Source organism: Rutilus rutilus, assembly GCF_951802725.1.
Source record: "Rutilus rutilus genome assembly, chromosome: 9".
NCBI classification, from domain to species: domain Eukaryota; kingdom Metazoa; phylum Chordata; class Actinopteri; order Cypriniformes; family Leuciscidae; genus Rutilus; species Rutilus rutilus.
In genome coordinates, this window is record NC_140223.1 from 16,585,237 (window position 1) to 16,606,315 (window position 21,079).

General features: G+C 36.9%; 1 protein-coding gene across 4 annotated transcripts in view; it reads left to right on the forward strand.

The window, feature by feature from the left end:
• cadm1b (cell adhesion molecule 1b) overlaps positions 1 to 21,079 on the forward strand; it is a 176,741-nt gene that overhangs the window by 137,900 nt on the left and 17,762 nt on the right. For 2 of the 4 annotated variants that reach the window (XM_084419947.1, XM_084419948.1), the window contains one exon: positions 10,623 to 10,676. The exons of the other annotated variants lie outside the window; for them this stretch is intronic. In XM_084419947.1, the coding sequence (XP_084276073.1) occupies positions 10,623 to 10,676 (54 nt within the window). The remainder of the gene's footprint in view (positions 1 to 10,622; positions 10,677 to 21,079) is intronic. 4 annotated transcript variants of the gene reach the window in all.

Genomic DNA, 21,079 nt, shown 5'->3' on the forward strand with positions numbered 1-21,079 from the left:
ACTGTGCATGCCAAGACAATGGCAGCAGTGTAACGTTTTCTCCATTTACACGATTACTGCATTCCTTCACAAAAGGGGCTGTTTTGATGTAGTATCAAATGTTTTTGAAGGCTAATATGAATTTACAAAGAGACAGATACATGTCACAACTTGATAAGCTTGTAGCGTAGATGCCGAGAGTGAAAACCCATCCTTGTGTTACCGAAGCCTCTGGCACGTATAGGACCCAGTTAATTTGCTATAAAAAAAAACAGACTGAGACATTCACTTTATTTGTTTTCAGACATGGAATTGGAATTGGATGGAAACAACAAAAGGCATTATAATAATAAAAATAGGCAGGGTATTATTTTTGTCTGATAAGAAATAAAAATATATTTTATAGATTTACTGAATGTTTTAGAAAACCCTTTACAAAACAAAACCAATTTTGAATGGTAGTCTATGTAAACTGTACAAAATGAATCTCCACAGAACTTTTATTTCTACCTGATCTGACCTTTTAAAAGTGAGCTTCATTGGTATAACCTAATGTAGTCAGGTTGATTCAGTCATATTTAATGGACCATAAAACCAGTTAATTTAGATGTTCTGAAAAATCTAATATATCTAAAATCGAACATATGCACAGTATAGGATTTGTTTGATTTAACGATATTATCTTTGTATGTTCGAAAAAATGACCTTGATTATCACATTTCTCTATTTTCCGCTACTCCACTTCATAAAATGGTGGTGGGTGGCTCAGTCCGGAAACATCTGCACTGTGAATTGGAAGACCAAGGCTTAAGTCCTTCCAGAGCCATTTTTGTTAGCTATTATGCCCTTGAGCAAGACACTTAACCTCCTTTCTACAGGTTCACCCTTTGACTGCCCCGCATCTCTCTTTGTGATACAAGAGCACAGATGTACAGTGAAAAGAAGTGTGCATATTACGTACAGCAAACAAGAAGAAAGTTGAAAGAAACTATATTCCCTGCACATTAGCTTTTATGAACATTCGAATATTCCTCTACGGAGACCTAGCAATACCTTCTGCCAGTCCTAAAACACTATCACTAGAAGTCAATTGTCCCAGTTCTTTAAACTAGGTCACATAAGGTTTTTTTCTTCTTTTTTTTCGGATGAGCTTTTAACTGGAAGAGGACATTCTGTTCATGGTCCTTTTCCTTCAGAAAGATATAGGCTAGTTGTAATGATTTTCCAGGTAGGTGATTTTGCCCACAGGATTGGTCCACTCAGCAAAACCTGCTGATCAGGTACTTCTTTAATGCAATTCATGCACGTTTATCAGCGTTTATCATTTATCATTCTAATGAAGTTGTGTAAATTATCTGGAGATTTGGCAGTTGGGAATATACGACACTGAAGGAATCGGCACGTCATATTGGATGCTCAAGGTCTCCAGCCTTGCTATTGAATTCATGCTCCATCCTTTTGTATCATTCTGTATACTGTACGTTTGGTTTCATTATCCATATTTGAGTCCCCTGAGTTGCATTTCGCCTTTGATATAAATGTAGTTTGTATCTTGCAAATCCTTCAGTGACTCATTACTCTTTATTAACAGAAAACGATATGCAAAATGAAAGTATTTATAAAGCTATAGAGGTTTGAATGTGTTAATATGAGCTTTTAATTACATTTGATGTATCTTATGTTGACCTAAAGCGCGCTAAAATACAACAAAAAATAGCTAAATATACACTGTTCAGTATTACGTTGGTGCTCACAGGAGAATTGATTTCCCCCATTAATCATGGCATCCAGATTAATTAGCGTGTATCTATTAACACCCTGTCTGCATTTTTTAAGTATAGCATTCACAGTGGAATATTGCTTGCAGGTGTTGTTCAGGCAGTGCATTTAATTTGTTGCTGAAGCTAATCAATCTAGTCCAGCTAATTGCATGTTTGCTTTTTAGTCTGTCTCTAGTTTTAAATGGTGCTGTTCACCTGTTTTGAATTGCCAGTCAGTGGATTATGATATAAGAAATGCTTTATGTGATTCAAACCAGAAGGGTATGTTCCTCGATCAACATCTTTATCAATATTAACCAATCGCTGCCTTAGTATTTAAGACATGGGGCTGTGATTCATTGATTATATTAGATTAGATTAGATTATTAACTTAAACATAACATATAACATAAAACAACAGGACAATCATTTCATAACTCTAGACATTACTTTGTGAAGACAGTGGCATAATACAGTGACACAATACATTTCAAAACAGTAGACATGTGCATGGGTAAATTTGACCTTCTGGCAGTTTTAGGTATACCACAACCCCTGGCAGTTCTAGTGTTAATATTATTATAATATTAGTTGTATTCATTGTTAATTGCATTCATTTAATCTCATTTAATCTCATTTATGACCGTTTATCGTTTACATTATTCATGGTCATAATAGCATAAAAATTCCGGCTATTGGTATATGGTATATTTTTTTTGCATTTTCAATACACACCTGCCAGACTCTAATATGTGTGTTTAAACCTTTAAACCTGCAACCTATGTGTTTCCACCTACATCTATGTTGGCAGTGCTGTTTTTTACCGCTCTTTTTAACCACCATTTCTCCCAGTGGGAATTGTGTGTGTTTCAATTAGTCACTTGATGTTCTGTGCGAAGGCCTGTTGAGAGAGAATACGTATCGACACAGACCATGTCCAGCATTAACCTCCATATTCAGGCTCCTTTGGGAGATGTTCGCTCTGCCAAACCCATGTAACATCCACTCTTGTTAAAACACAAATGTACTGTAGACTCAGAGTCACAGCTTGCCACATACAATCATATCTGTTTTTCCTTGACTGTCTCTCACTCTGAATGACTAGAGATACTCTGTAATGTTTGATACAAAGCCAAAGTTTCTGTCAAGACTGCTAATCCGCAGTATAAAAGCTGTGTACTGTATATTTGACAATATAGACAGCATTTCAACCTCTTTAATTTCTGCAGTGACAGTATAATACATTTGACATTGCCAATAGCACTGATACACCACATTAAGGGAGCCATTGTTGTATATGTTTAAGGCTTTTCATACTTTAGCATAGATAATTTATCATGCAATTCATTCTCCTGGGTCAGGGGCCACAAGGAGAGCTGTTTAACGTTTCATATAATAGTAATAGTTTTGATTTTTAAATTAATTGTATAATGATTTTTACTGGTGATCAGTGTTTTTTGTTTTTTTTGCTCATTCTCATGTCATCCCAAACCTATATGACTTCTGAAGAGCACAAACCAGGTTGTTTTTGTTTGTTTGTCTTTTCCATATTATGAAAATCAGTGGAGTCCAGTGTGGTAGATTTTTCCCTAAACCTAACTGGCGTCGACCGAGTCTAACCCTATACCCCAGTGCGTCTACACATCGATGTCGGCTGGGTGCTAATACCTGTTCCCCTAACTAGCTTACTTCCTGCGCAGGAATAATCGACAAACAGACTTTAGCAAATGTCCTCTAAATGCTTTAATCACGGCCGGAGGATCTCTCGAGCAGTTCTCAGAGAATCTCCCCCAAGAAGAAGCAAGGCCGGAGGATCTCAGACCAATTCCATTGAGAATCCCTCCAGCTTACACGAATGCAATTTTTTTTATAGAATAGGGAGGTATGGCAAAATTATATGAATTTTATTGGTTCTTTTTAGACAAGCCCTTCTGTTGCTAGGTAAAGCAAACTTTGTTTTAATGATTGCATCATTGTTAATCACAAGGTCCTAACCTAGTCATCTGTCTAGTTTCAATTGCCTTATTTTTACACTCACATAACCAAAGTAAAAGGGGAATGGCAACACAACACACTACATTCAAAAACACAGGACAGAACGTTTTAGTACATTGTGTTTCAAAGTGTTATCATGTTAGGCCTAAAAAGAGAAATAAAGGTTAGATGTTAGAAACATGGTTAGTTTAATATACAGTTTACTATTTTATCTATTAAAAATCCTCCACACCAGTGTTGTTGTTGAGCAAAAACAGTTTAAACAAATCTTCAAAGAAAAAAAATCTTCTTATTTGTTCCACACAGGTTTGAAGTTTCTTCTTGTTGTTATTCTTTTTTTCTTCCCTAAAAAATGTATTTGTCTTCAATAAATAATAATAATAATAATATATATATATACACACTACTGGTCAGAAGTTTTAGAAGTGAAAAGTTTTTGTTTTTAAAAGAAGTCTCTTCTGCTCACCAAGGCTGCATTTATTTGATAAAAATAAATAAAAAAACAGTAATATTGTGAAATATTATGACAATTTAAAATGACTGTTTTCTATTTTAATATATTTTAAAATGTAATTTATACCTCAGATGAAAGCTGAATTTCTTTTTTAGCATCATTACATTCCAGTCTTCAGTGTCACATGATCCTTCAGAAATCATTCTAATATGCTGATTTTATGCTCAAAAAACATTCATTATTATTTTCAATGTTGAAAACAGTTGTGTACAATTTTTTTTTTTTTTCAAAATTCTTTGATGAATAGAAAGTTCAAAAGAACAGCATTTATTTAAAATAGAATCTTTTCTAACATTATGGGCCCTATCTTGCACCCAGAGCAATTGACTTTGTACACCGACGCATGTATCATTCCTATTTTGCACCCGCGCATAGCAGACTTTTTCCTCCACAGATGCACGTCGGTAAATGAACTTGCGCTCCCGGGGGCGGTTCAGCGCAAAGAGGAGGCGTGTTCCAGCGCAAACGTTCCCTGGTGCTATTATGCAGGTTTAGAAAATAATTCCGCCACTGACGTTGCGCATGTTATTTATATGCTATTTTAAAGGCGCATTCTTGGCCATAATCAATGTAGCGTGTGCACAACGCGCATACACTTTGCTTATCTCATCTACACACAGACGCAGCAGTTCTAATTTTTAGAAAACCATACATTATTACAAGGAAAAATATTAACACACGAGGGAAATCATTGTTGTGTCCATGAAGATGTGAAAAAATAGGCATAAATCTAGCTTACACATTTACCCAAATTATTATACGCCTGTTTAACCGAAGCTAATTTGGGTGGGTTTCTCCATCCCCAGTGTAACTTCTCTGTCTTTTACTGCCCTGACGAGAACGTCGGTCTCCTCGGCTGTGAACCGCTCCTGAAAATTTAGCTTTGATCACAGGAATAAATTACACTTTACTATATATTCACATAGAAAACAGCTGTTTTAAATTTGTAATAATATTTCACAATATGACTGTTTTTGTTTGTATTTTTAATCAAATAAATGCAGCCTTGGTGAGCAGACGATACTTCTTTTAAAAACATAAAAAATCTTACCGATCTAAAACTTTTGACCAGTAGTGTATAAATATATATATATATATAGACCAAACTTATTAGGATGGTCTCAAATCCCCATGTGCTATAATAAGCAAATGTACTCTTTCACAAATAACTTCTGAACCATAATGAATAATTGTCCATCATTCATAGTTACAAAAAAGATCCCCTTAAACAAATATTCCCCTTAATATCAAATATTTAAAATAATATCTGACGGCCTGGAGCTTTCATCTCCGAAAACCTCTAAACAAATATTTATATAGGTGCTATGTTAATATACTGTATATCAGACCATATATTTGAGGTCTAAAAAACTACACTCTAGCCTACAAAATAAATTAAAAAAATCTTAAAACTACATTCCGTAAGACAATAACAGTAGTATTTGTAAAATTATTGTTTGTGAAAATCTTGGTCGACTGAAGTCCTGAAATTTTCGACTAAAAATCGACTAAAAATGACGTTAGGAAAAAAAACGTTAAATGAATTAGCTGCGCACTGTGTGCAGTACTTGGTTGTCCGCCTAAATGAATTATAAATAAACATAAAAAACTATTAGGCTATTTGCAGTATATTAAATAGTTTTTTACCTAATTATTTTGCACTGAAATGAGTGTGGCACACGAGTCTGTCGGCTCTGGCAGCGTTGCATCACGTGCACCTGCGCAATATCAGAGCCTATGATTTCCGAAAATAGTACTATGTTGTCAACTAGTGATATCATCACAAGAACTTTTGAGGAATATGCAACATAATTTAGACAATTGTTTTTGTCATATGTATTATAATAACTGACAGACTATCATTTCAACCGCTCTGTGGAGCTCAGCTTCGCGGCTGAGACACGAATAGACTATTAACTTTAAAAAAAAATGCTGCCACACTGCCGATGTCTTTGTTGACATGGTAGAAGAGGACTGACTGACTATGAATTAAACGCTCTCACAATTAAATAAATAATATTCAGCAAACCTTCTAGCCTACTTTCTTCAATCTGTCGCTCTTCTCCAGTGGGTTGGGCTAATCCAAAAGAAGTGAAATCAAGGGGGGTGTTCTGAAGACAGACTGTTACCTGTGAAACAGGGGTGCTCTGAAAACACCCCCATTAGCAATTAGTGCTTTCCACCTGATGAAATGAACGTGGCAAAACTGATGTAATGAACGCGGCAAAAAATCGACCAATCAGAATTTTGGTCGAGCCAGAACGTATCGACCAAATAATCGACTAATCGACTGGGAGATTACAGCCCTAATTATTGTAGGTTTCTTCCTCCGCCATTGATGCTCGCTGTGTGAAATGCTGCCAGTTTCTGGTGTGGTAGAAACAAGCGGAGTGATACAAATTGTGAAACGGTTTCCGTGTGATATTAGTAAAATATCGCATGGCTGGGAAAAGGCTCTCATCCAATTAGATTGGAGATCCAGAACTGTTGTGTGTGTATATATATATATGCTGTCCCAGATCAGGTAGGTGTTGAAAGTCCCACTTGTAATTTATTGGGGATGTGTCAGTTCCTGTTTATGCAATTAATAAAGGTTATTGTCATCAAAAGAATCACAATAATTGCAGTGGTATCTTGGTGTGATCTTTTCACCATAAATAACACAAAAGAAAGGCAGGTCTCCCTGACTCATGCCGGTTCAGCTCAAATCTGGACCATTACCCAGAGATTCAACACATTCAGCATTGCTAAGAGACTATGGAACAGAGCCAGTGGGTTTTACGAGGACACATCTCGCAAAGTGTTGTCAGGGCAATCCCGCTCGCGATAAGTACTCGTATCGTCCATTTTCTCACCGCGTGATTGGAATTTCATATTTCTGTCCTTCACATACAAATGGAAATATTGCACGTCCAAACACATTCGCATCTCGCCGCTCATAATGGCAAGCCAGGAGTCACCCAGCCTGCAAATTGCCCATGGAAAATTCTTGTTTGCTTGACTATTATGCATGCCACATCCTATTCAGACCTTTGTGTTGGCGGTATCCCCTGCATGCACAATTTCAGCCACGGGACTATGACATTTCCAAAACCCGTCTGCGATCGGTCACGGCGCGCACAATCCCTGAAATATTTTCATCAGGCGAAGCGTCTCCCAGCATCTACATTCAGAGACATTATCCTGTCCTTGATGTTTTATCATTAGTTGGGAAGTGTTTGGGCTCCTACTGAGATCTTTTGATGGAGCACAGACAATAAAGTGATGGAGACAGCCAGCCAATTTTGCCTGCTGCGACTGTTCCCCAGCAAGGCGCCTGAGTATCTGTGTTAAAAAGTGGAATGATAGTCACATTGCACAGCCACAGTACAATAGCTCGGACACATTTGCCAGCGGCCCATTATTCCGCTGATTGTGCGAAGGCTGGATCCAATATGACTGTGTGTTTATTAATAAATGATTCTCGTAATGTAATTTTCTCTTTCTCCCGTTTCCATACTCGCCGCATGATAGGAAATCTGTCTGAAAGATTTGAATCGTGTTGAGTGCTTTTAGTAGGGTGTTGAACCTCTGGGCCGCTTTGGTTCACACTGCGCATAAATCCTGCTTTCAGATGCAAACTTTTGAACTGACCATTCCAGGCTGTCACTTTGCAAGGAATGAAATCTGATCTGTTAGTTTGGGCCGTGTAAGGAAATATCTGGTATGTCTACATCAGTTGCTGCAGCAATGATGTAAGCGTCAGCAAGATGCCATGAGACTGTCTCATACAACATCTGAGAGCAGCTGTCAGCACGGAAAGAGAGGATGGAAAACTGGAAATTTTGCCTCTGCTCACGTTTATCACGTTATCTCACCACAGTGCTCAAATCACGAGGCGCATTCATGCAAATGCTGCATCCAAAACCGCTCATTCATAGTACAGTGTGTTCGGACACAGCTGGAAACAATATTGCGCATTTTGTGTGATGTTACATACGCGTTGTGTCTTGAATGGCGGGAAATGACGATCAAACACATTCCAAAAAAAAAAAAAAACGTCTGATTTTAATCGGATTTGATGTGGTTGGGATCACTTTGTAAACATCGGATTTCTTGAGGTTTTTCTTTTTTTCCTCACTGTTCTGTCTACAAACAAAACAACTAAACGGATTGGACTCATATATGCCAAAACATCGGATTTTTGCTGCCTGTCTGAACAAAGCCTTTGGCAAAGTGTGTTTTGTTTAATCACACGGCTTGTGTTGGCCAGTGTCATGCCCATTTTATACAGTATCATTGCTTGAACGTCTAATTCTATATTACTTAAGCAATCCTATTATATTGTTACAAGAAGTAAGCCCATCATTTCAATTCAAGTCATTTTTTTTTACATTAGCTAGCTATAGCTAGCCAAATTGCCTTCAGCTATTTCAATAACAGTGTTTTGTAGGACAGTGCTCCACCGTCAAGACATGCAATTTCATATCAAATCAAAATGACAGGCCGTTTCCATTTCAATCAAGGACATTTATGAGCTATTTGTCTCTCTTATCCCCTTTACATCCGGATAGTATTTGGATATTCTTTAGTGGTCTGCATTTACACCTTGCAGTCATGTGATGTTATACTCTTTGATTATAGTATCGCCGTTATTTCAATAAATTTCAAGTGTGCAAAACGGAAAACGTGCACAACCTAAACATGTTCCATCATTTACCAAAATTTAAAGACACTAATGGATAGTTTAAAACATTTTGTTATTTTGACGGTTCAAAAAGTAAAAATCCTCTCCATTTTCTCTATTGGGGAATTTCTTTTTATAACATATAAACATATACACTACTGTTCAAAATTGTTGTGTCAGTAAGATTTTTTTTTTTAAGGAATTAATGATTCTGCAATGATGCTATAGATTGATCACATGTGACACTGAAGACTGGAGTAATGATGCTGAAAATTCAGCTTTGCCATCACAGGAATAAATTACATTTAAAAAAGAAAAATGTTTAAATAGAAAGTGATATTTTAAATTGTAGTAATATGTCATTGTCAGTAATATGTCAGTATCATGTATTTTTGATCAAATAAATGCAGCCTTGTTTAGCATAACATACTTCAGAAACATTAAAAACGCTTACTGACCCCAAACATTTAAATGGTAGTGTGTATATACTGTACATTATTTATCTTTATAATTCATTTTTAATGAAATTACATCTTTCATAATGCTTAATTGGATTGTAGTTCATTCCCTAATTAAAGCCATTAAGTACACAATCTTATGCCTTTCCATTTTCAAATACATTTTTGTTTCAAAATTAGCTTCAAGTGTATAATATTGTGATTCATCTTGAAGCTGGTTGGTTTGGTTCACGTCTTTGAACTCTATGATGAAGATTTAAAAAAAGAAATCCCCATGTGGGAAAAAAAAAATGAATGGAAAAAAAAATTATTTCCGTAACTAAGATGGCTTAATAAGTGGGCAAGCACTGTTGCTCTCTATTGCATTTCTCTACTTTAGAAACATTCCCACAGCCAAAGGATGCTAATAAGGCTTAGAAGTGAGGAAAATGGGAGACAATACATTTTTTTAATTGCCCCTGCTAGGATTTAGAAAGAGAAACAGGATATTGTTCATTAAATTGAGCCGATCGCAAGACCTGATCAACTCTATACAAATCATTCAATCAAAATGACAGATATTGATCTGTTTTATGTAGACTACAGTGGAAAACAAGACAAAAATACATATTAAAGGCCCACTGAAGTGCCATGAAACGTGCAGCTTTATTTGATGCATTGACGTAATTTCCACTGAAGCAGGAAGCTAAGGCGGGACATATTGAATGGCTCCTCCCCCTTTTCAAATAACCAATAGCGTTTAGTTTACCTCACAGACTGCAAGTCGCACTTGACAGCACCATGAAGGCGAATCCGAGCGCTGATGATACGTTAGATTCTAGAGAGCATTTGATCGGACAGAAGATGTGATGAGAAGCTGAAGTCCGCGGTGATGTCATAAAAATCGATGATTTTTGCGAATAAATTTCTCCTGTTCGTTTCTCCTAAATGCGAATTATGTCATTGTTTTGGAACACACAAGCTTATTCATAACCTAAAGGCTAACATATTCATATAAAAGCTAAAAAAGGTACATTTTGATTTCAGGGGGCCTTTAAGGAAAGATTTATGTCTATTCAATTTGTTCTGGTAGTATCCGATTGAAATTGAATGACCAAAAACGTTGTCATGTGTAAAGGGGGTCTTGGTAAAGAGATGCTTCTCTTTCTTTCAGATATCACTATCATACTAACAGTCTTTCCATGAATGCTTTTGTGACTTCTCTCCTTCATTTAATACCTCTTATGTGTGTTTTCATTTTCTCCATCTAGATGTTCTCACCACAACCCCCCCACCCACCACTACCACCATCAACGCTTTCCAAGGTACAGTATGCCATCTGAGCTGCAGGGTTCTCACTCCATCTCACCCTGTCCTGCTGTGCGTGTGTGCATTCACGTGTACAGTATGTGTGTGTGAGAGAGTCTAAGTACGCTGCTGATGCATGTTACTATCCGTGAGCTAAAAAAGACAGCGGGAAGAGGGTAAAGTGCAGGGGCTCATGCGGAGGCGGGTGGGTCGCCCTAATAAGATTTCGACGCAGATAGTGGACTCGGTGGCCTTGCGGTGCCTCACCGGCATTGTCACTTGTCAGGTTGTGCTTGTCAAATCCTTTTCTGTCACTCGCCTGATCTTTCACCGTAGAGATTCATTTTGGAGCGGAAATCTTATCAGGATCTTGCCGTGTCCGTGCCTCAGATTACGATTACAAATAAACTCGGCCTTCCATAAGAATGACATCAACACGGCCTTGAAATGCTCTGATGGGAAATATCGACAGTGATTTATCATGTTTTTTTACTTCATAAATGTTGTTGTCAGTTGTCATTATCAATTTTCCAATAGCGTTTTTTTGAGCACCTAAAATACTTGATGTACCAATCCATGTTCAATAACATGCAAAGGGAAGCTCAGGACTATAGAAGAAATCACAGAAAATCCCAGCAAATAAATAAAAGTAAAGGTTCCAATAGGAGGTTTTCGCAGCAGTGTCTAGAAGAACCATTTTGGGTTCTCCAAAGAACCTTTCAGTGAACCGTTCTTAAAGAACCATTTTCTGTTAGTTAAGGAATCTTTTGTGGAATGGAAAGGTTCCATGGATTTTAACTGTTCTTCATGGAACCATAAATGCCAATAAAGAACATTTATTATAATATAGAAATATAATTTTGACAGTGAAGACTTTTATATTGTTATGAAAGATTTCTAAAACAGCACAACTGTTTTCAACATTGATAATAATACGAAATGTTTCTTGAGCGGCAAAACCAGCATATTAGAATGATTTCTGAATGATCATGTTACACTGAAGACTGGAGTATTTTCAATTTTGCATCACAGGAATAAATTACATTTGAAACTATATTAAAATAGAAAACATTTATTTAAAATTGTAATAATATTCCACAATATTATACAGTTATTACAGTAGTTATTATATAGTTATTATTATGTGTCAAAAATATTATATATTTTTGACACATATATTGACAGTGATTTATCATGTTTTTTTCTTTCTTTCTTTCATAAATGTTGCTGTCAGTTGTCTATCAATTTTCCAATAGCTGTTTTATTCTGATCTTAATGAGGTTTTCTTGAGCGCTTTAAAATTCTTTATGAACCAATCCATGTTTATTAACATGCAAAGGAAAGCTCTGGACTAGAAATCCCAGCAAATAAATCAATGGCAGGTAATTGGTGCTATATAGAAATGTAATACATTTTTGATGAGCTAGCAAAGAGTGAGAAAGGATAGGGTGCACTACTATCAAAAAAAATCAATTAAGCCATAAAGTCTAGCTGAAACGCTCAGTAGCTTTAGGGGGTGACATTTAGAGATGATTGCCATTTATAACACAAAATAAATGGCTAAATGGAAGCACCGATAGTGGCACCTTTAACAGATGCTGCACTTTCTCCTCTTTTGTAAAATCATCATGCACGGCGAGTAGAAGCGTGATAGACTTCTGCCGACTGCCTTTCAGAGGAATCATCTATGCTCAGGACTTTTCTGTGATCATCAGGCTGAACTAAGTCTTGTCTGGTTTTCTCTCGGAAGAGCCGTTCTCTTGTGTTTCTTCCCAGGCCTAACTTCTCCGCATGCAGAGTAAGCATGTACGAATTTTATTGGTGTAACCGTCTTAACCTCGGATTACCGTTCGAGCAGAACTTGCTTTCAAGCAGACGCGACGGGTAATCCACTCACGTTGACAACAGGAGAACTCGAGGGACCTGCTAGCCATCTGAAACAGTCACAGTGTTTTATCTGATATTCGGTCTGGTCTTCAGGGCCCGTGGACGGCTACGGATGACGGAACGTGACCCTGGGTCCTGCGCGTTTAGTCTGTGGGCATGAGGGGTCGGGTCGGGGGGAATGGAGCTGCTGTGGATCAGAGATTAATATTGATAGGTGCATGTAAGCATGCATATGGAACAACCCCTCACAGCATTGTGTTATCAGTATTGCATGTGTTATATGTATTAGGTAATTATGGTGTCATTTACACTGCATAAATGCAGCATATATGTTTTCTCAGGTTTATTTTTGGGGCCTTTTGTAGCTTTTATTTATAGGACAGTAGAGGCTGGAAAGTGATGGAGCAGCCTGATCTCATAAAACATCTGTGTTTATAAAATTTGTTTTGCATGTTTTTCAAGTCTTAAACATTATTTGGAAATATAACAGATCTTGTGTTTATATTATTAAATATATTTGTATAGTTGAAACGTGTGTTTAAAAAAAACTTTCATATTTTGTTCAGTGACAATTAAGAGATTTTTAATGTTATAAAAGTTTTTTGTTTAAAAAATGTTTTGCTCTTTTTAAATTATATTCATCGAAATATCTAGAGAAAAACTTTTTGTTTTCCACAAAAATATTAAGCAGCACAGCTGTTTTTAACATGGATTAAAATAAGAAATGTTTCTTGAGCAGCAAATCAGCATATTAGAATGATTTCTGAATGATCATGTTACACTGAAGAGTAATGATGCTGAAAATTCAGCTTTGTCATCACAGGAATAAATTACATTTTTAAATATATTCAAATAGAAAACAGGTATTTTAAATTGTAATAATATTTCACAATATCCATCAATATCATTTTTTTTTTTTTTTTTTTATGTTATCGACCCCAAATTTTTTATTGGTAGTGTCCATTTTACTATTATAAATCTATTTTCTAAGTTCCTAACCTCACCCATACTCTTAGCTACTTCTCAACAAATATAGAGAAAATGTAGATACAGTGAAAATGTTTTGGTACAATATTCTTTTAAATATAACAAGAAGCTGAGGAACAAAGGATTAAATTACATAGTTTGGAAAATAATGCACAAATATTGTAAAATGGATTACATTAATGAGCATTTTATGCTTTTAAATATTATTTAAAAGGTTTGAAACTGCCCAAAATAACCATGAGGGGTTCTATTTCACCTATCACTTTTTGTGGGAGGGGCTCTCAAGATTTGTAATGCACCACTGACCAGGCCTGCAAGTTTAGTCTATGAGTATGAGGGGTCGGCTCAGCATTATTTGATTTCGAGGGGATTGGATCTGCCATGGATCAGTGATTAATATTGATAGGTGCAAGTGAGTGCCAAGCTGGTTTCCGTGAAAGGGCAAAAAGTGTACCATCCAACTGGATATATGGATGCCCTGCTGGGTATTGATGAAATATAAAACAATGCGGACAGTAGAGCTCTAGATCAGGTGCACCGCAAGGCAGGTCGATATTTTATAAGATGTGTCAAGGTAGAGAATGTTTGGGTTTTTTTACCCAGAAAACTGCTAGATCTGAACGCACATACACATCAGCATCTATAGTTGTTTTTCTCCTCTCGTTATCCATTATCGCCACCTGAAACTTCCCTGTCCTAGAAATCTCCTCCATGAATCTCCCAAACAATCCAATTAAGACTGCAACGTGGAGACAGGCAGCCGGACGCATCCGATTGTTGACTCAGTCACTTTTAGCAGCTTTGTTTGGTTTTTTTTGCAGTGGGACTACATAGACATTTAAAGGTTACCAGATTTGCTTTAAAACCCTTTGAACAGACAAAAGATGATGTGTCGTTGCTCCGTATGTAGACATCAGCAATGTTTTCCTATATAATGAGTTCCTCCTCAGAAATTTTTCAAGGCCTATCCAATATGTCCTGGCTGAGCTCAGTGTGCCTGCAGGTAAAGCGGAGGGTGCTGGGCTCATGGATCTGTCTGCTGAGCGTCATTTATGCAGCTCTGCGTGGGAATGATGGAGTTGCTGCCGGCCAAACAACACACTGAAGACTTTGTGTATCATTAGTCTTAAAACAAGCTCTACAGCTTTGGCTGTGATTTAATTTGTCATCAGGAATGTACTGCGTTCCTTCCCACCTTACGAACAAAGTGCCAGGGAGGGCTAATTTTAGACCTTTCTTACTGTTTGTTGACTTGAGGCACACATCTTGTTTTCTACCATTGTTGTCAGCACATTTATAAAATGCAAGCTTTTGGCTCCTTGGCTGACTTAAAGGGATAGTTCACCTAAAAATGAAAATTGTATCATCACTTACTCACCCTCAAGTCATTCCAAATATGAGTTTCTTTCTTCTGTTGAACACATAAGAAGATATTTTAAAGAATATTGGCAATCAGACAGTTGACGGTAGCTATTGACTTCCATAGTAAAAAGAAAAAAATACTATGGAAGTCAATGGCTACCTCAACTATAAGGTTACCAATATTCTTTAGAATATCTTCTTATGTGGCACCCAATTATTTTGGGTGAACTATCCCTTTACGCCCAAATGCACACTACAGTTTTGGTCACAACTTTGGAGTCTGAGACAAACTGCGGGTTTCATAAAAAGATGGCAGAATAGACCGTCTTAAAAGGGATACTCCACTTTTTTTGGAAATAGGCTCATTTTACAACTCCCCCAGAGTTAAACAGTTGAGTTTTACCGTTTTCGAATCCATTCAGCCTAGGGATGGCGGAAACAAAAAAATTTCTTGACCGACCACCGAGCCTCATTAGCCGGTTGAAACCGGTTAACCGGTTAGTTTAAAATATGCTACGCTATTTGAAATAACAGCCATTTCGAGCCGCGCCTGCAATTTCGCAACTCTGTCGCATCTCTCTGCCGCTCTGCCTCCCGCTCACACACACACACACGCCCTTCCACTCACGTCACTTTTTTAAAATCCCCTACAGCGCGAAACATGAGTCCCGCAAACGCGGCGCCGAGGAGCTTGTATGTAATCGGAGGACAAATGGCTCCTTAGTTTCGAAATGGTTTGGGTACAAGGTGATCGCGTTGAAAATAAAGGCATTTGTCTAGCGTCAGAAGCTCATTTGAAACATTGCCGTGGCTCATTTAAGAAAATGTTTAGTCTGAGGTAGTGCTAACAATAATAAAGAAAGATGATGATCATCATCACCTTACATCATAGATGATGTGCTACTACTGTATTTAAGCACTGTATCACACAAGTTGCAACTTACCTCTGTGTCATTCTTTTTGGTGAAATGGTCCCACACACTACTTTTCTTTGCAGGCTTCATCCTGTCGTCTGCCCTGACTCTAACCTCGAGTGTTTTAGCCTGTAGCCTTTACTTTTCGCAAACCTTGTGAGCGCGCGAACCCAAACGCTGTGACCTCGCGCCAAATTTTTTATTGGTTTATTAAGTACAAACAGGCGAGTTATGAAAAATTGAGTGTGAGGGATTTGTTCACTTCACACAAAATGATATTGGAATGAGATGGCTAACTGTAGTAGCGTTTAGTCCACTGTCTATAATAGCCTAATTTAGAGATCACTTTTTCTTTTCTTTTTTTTAACCGACTACCGACAACTTTGATCGGTTAACGTTGATACGGTCAACCATCGGTCAAACGGTCATCGGTTAACATCCCTAATTCAGCCGATCTCCGGGTCTGGCGGTACCACTTTTAGCATAGCTTAGCATAGATCATTGAATCGGACAGGACCATTAGCATCTCTCTCAAAAAAATGACCAAAGAGTTTCGATATTTAAAACTTGACTCTTCTGTAGTTACATCGTGTACTAAGACCGACGGAAAATGTAAAGTAATGGTCCTGTCCTATTCAATGATCTATGCTAAGCTATGCTAAAAGTGGTACCGCCAGACCCGGAGATCGGCTGAATGGATTCGAAAACGGTAAAACTCAACTGTTTAACTCTGGGGGAGTTGTAAAATGAGCCTATTTCCAAAAAAAGTGGAGTATCCCTTTAATCGTTTAGTGTGACACCCTCACCGATCGATAAATAAATGCCTGAATGCCTGAATTGATGAATTGTAGGGCAGGCTATCAATCCAGATTTTTAGATTCACAAGCTTTCGATTCTGTTCTGATTAAATTATATTTGTTTGTTTGTGAATGAGATTACACTGGTCATGCTGTATGTTTTGAACTGATTCACAATCTCTCAATTCAGAGATCAGTTAGATTCTGATTCGTCGTGTGCATATTTCAGTTATAATCAATTATAATTAATCCATTTTGCTTACATATGAAAAAGGGTTTCAGCTAATGTTTTAAATTAATTTAAATTAAATACTTTCTAAAAACTAACCATCACCGAAAGTAACCATAACTTGATTTTCATTTACTTATCATTCTGATGGATTCAGTGAGTTAACTCATTGAAAGATTTATTAGGCTTACTCAAACAGTTGAAGGAATCAATACATAATTTATTCGACTACACTTGCACTATATGTTTTGATTCACTTAAAAGAGTCATTTGCTCATGAACTGGGCTACACTGGAAAAGCAATAATAAATAGATTGCATTGCGATTACCTGCAATGACTCTTGGCACACTATGAAGTTCTGGCCATGTAATGAAACACCAATAGGAGTACAGCCATTGATAATGTGTGTGAGAGAGAAATAGACGTTGAGCTTCTGTAGCTTCTCTATATGATATTTCATTTAAATGTCTTGTTATTTGTCACCCTCTTCAACATTGATTGTATTATAACAAGTATAAGTTTCTTTGAAGAATTGCATCAAGCACTGACAGACTTCAACATTAGCGCAATGGCTTGCTTGAGAAGTGTCAGAATTTGACTCAATTGATGATGTAAAACGCCCAGTCAACCCTGCCAATTGTGACCAAAGTCCTAAGTCTGACATAAAAGACTGTTGATGTCGCACGGTCTGTTATGGCTTCCACCCAAAATCTCACCAGGCTCATATCTGACAAGCAACAATCGCAAAGGATAGAAAAAAGTCGCACAGTGTGCACTTGGCTTTAGACAAGACCGAGTCTATTAAAGGATTTTTTTTTTTTTTGTAAAGAAATACACAGCGGTGGCTCATTATCAGGCGTCATTCATTGTAACAGCATGGTGTCACACAGTAAGCTTCACAGTACCCACATAGAGAGTAAATCACTGTGAATTCCCACAGATGCAGTTGTACTAATCAGATGTGAAAACAGTGTGCCAGATGTTGCCTTTGGTCACCCCATATGAGCTCCTCAGAGAAGTTTCGTCTGTTGATTTTTAGAGAACAAAGAACAGCATCAAATGTGAAAAATGCCACAAACCGTGCTGCCTCTTTCAGTGCCGAATCCACTGAGATTACTGCACGTGGAGTGACGTTTATAAACCCTTCGTTTGTATTTTACCCTCCTGGTCTCATTAAATTGACTCATTAAATTAGTCCCATAAAATAATGATTGGTCACATTAAATTACATGTAGATGTTTAATACATGTACATGTAGAATGTAGGCTATGAAATAGCAAACTACTGTACCACACACTATGTTTCTGTTTCTACAGTATATATATATATATATATACACTACCGGTCAAAAGTTTTAGATCGGTAAGATTTTTAATGTTTTTAAAAGAAGTATCTTCTGCTCACCAAGGCTGCATTTATTTGATTAAAAATACAAACAAAAACAGTCATATTGTGAAATATTATTACAATTTAAAACAGCTGTTTTCTATGTGAATATAGTAAAGTGTAATTTATTCCTGTGATCAAAGCAGAATTTTCAGCATCATTACTCCAGTCTTCAGTGTCACATGATCCTTCAGAAATCATTCTAATATGATGATTTGGTGCTCAAGAAACATTTATGATGATTATCAATGTTGAAAACTGTTTTTTACATTTTTATTTCATGATGCTATGATGGATAGAAAGTTCAAAAGTTCAGTAAGAATTTTTATTTTATTTTTATTTTAAAGAAATAAAATAAATCAATACTTTTATTCATCAAGGATGAGTTAAACTGATCAAAAGTTACAGTAAAGACATTTATAATGTTAGAAAATATTCTATTTTAAATAAATGCTGTTCTTTTTAACTTTCTATTCATCAAAGAATTTTGAAAAAAAAATGGTACACAACTGTTTTCAACATTGAAAATAAGAATGAATGTTTTTTGAGCATAAAATCAGCATATTAGAATGATTTCTGAAGGATCATGTGACACTAAAGACTGGAGTAATGATGTTGAAAATTCAGCTTTCATCTGAGGACTAAAATTACATTTTAAAATATATTAAAATAGAAAACAGTCATTTTCACAATAATACAGTTTTTTTTTTTTTTTTTTTTTTTTTTATCAAATAAATGCAGCCTTGGTGAGCAGAAGAGACTTCTTTTAAAAACAAAAAATCTTACCGATCTAAAACTTTTGACCAGTAGTGTATATATATATATATATTCAAAATAACCATATTTTTTTCCGAGATGATATCTGGACACCCCTTGCTGATCAGTTTACACTGAAAAAAAGAAAAAAGCTGCTGCCTAAAATTTTTAAGTATAATCAACTTGGATGTTTAAGTCATTTCAACTTAAATTACATTAAACTGACTTAAAATTAGTTCAAATTAGTTGAATCTTGTATAACTTGTCTATCTATCTATCCATCCAACCCAATATTTGTTGTCTGATATGTTGTTTGACACAAATCCAAACAATTCCTAATGAATAAAAGATAGTCCTTCGGAAAAAAATTGTTTTGGTTGCACATCCTTTTTCACTCAGACTATGGAAGGAGGTTGCCAATTGTGTTTTATGTTGTCGATGTTTTGATGCTGTACCGCACTACTGTTTGAAACATATTTTGTTGTATAATTCATACTGTTTCACATACTATATAGCACAGCATGCAGTAAGCTAGAATTAGATTTCAAACATTTCTGTGTTTCTAGGTTCATATTGAGCTGCTAGATTGGTCTAGAAGTCCACGCAGCCGAGCAGACCACCAAGCTCATCTCGCCCCCCAACCCCCTACCATAAACCTTTATACACTGCTGTTTGAGAAGGCGCCTGCCTCGTGTTGTTTGTTGTTTCGTTGCATCTGTGGCCTTTGCCCAGTCTGTGCTTCTTGTTTGTCCTGTTTATTTTCATCTCATCTTTTTCCTCCTACCTGCCTCTTGCCTCCTCTGCCCTCCTCATGAGCCCAGACAGCCCAGCGCGCTCAGAACCCCTACCCCTCCCGCATACATCTGAGCCGGCTCTGCGCTCCTGCTGCTCCTGCGCTTTCATGTCCGTTCTCATTGCCCACATTAATATCACAGTCTACTGTCATGCTGCACTCATACATGTGCGAGAATGTCACTTTGCTTAAACATGCTGGGATGAAAGCCCCGCGAATCAATTCATTACGGGAAGCTGACTTTTTCAGTGGGGGAAATAATGAGTTAGCGAACTGCCATCGGGGGCTGATGAGAAGACGTTATTCACGATAGTGCTGCAGTGTGTTCTTAGGGGGAAAAGGGCCACCTCGAATGCATTTGCATGATAGTGTCGTGAAATACTTTGAGTTTGTTGTGTACGGGGAAGATAAGTGTTAATCACGTGTCTTGTAATTTCCCTTCATGCATTATGGCGAGCTGTAGGAGGCTGCATTTAGAATTTACAGGCTTCAGTGAGTTTAGGCCTTTTATTATTATCTGAATATACATGAACCAATGTTGAATGTGGTAGTGAAAATTATGTGCTCAAAGACTAACGTGTTCTAGGATAAATGTGTTATGAAAATGACAAAAGTATAGTATAATATGTACATGTGTGTAGTGTATATATAATTTCCAGATATAATAATATGTTAATATCCATTTTTCATCTATAGAAGAATGTTTAATAGGGGTGTAACGATTCATCAACTACATCGATGTATCGATTTATATTCCTATGATCCAACAACAAATCGATCTGTGCTCGGCAAGTTGGCCTTCCGGACGACATATATCGATCTAACATCGTTTTAAAAGGTAATGAATCGATTGTATCGATACTAGGAAATAACGCATTGGATTTAAGCACGTCAGACTTTATATGATTGTTTTTTCTTAGCACTTTTAATGATAAAGGCGTTAAACGTTACTCGATTCAGTCTGCCTATCTGTGACGTCGTCGCCATGCGTGACGCGCCAGCAGCAGCGCAAAGTCTCTCACCTCAGAAAAACGGACTTTCCTGTCCTCTCAGCCGCTATACTGCAGTAGCGCGCACTCTTCAATTGCACGCGCAAATGCGGCAGAGCGCGCTGTAGGCCTATATCGCTTCACTATATATAAAGCACAAAATAAACTACAAGCATGCAACATCGTTACGTTTTAAAATAGAAAAAACGTGTTGTCCAGATTCAGTATCTGCTGTCAGATGATGTTGTCAGGCTATATGTCCGTGTCATTATTCTATCATTATTTTCATAACTTGTAACGAAATAAAGTCTCTCACCTC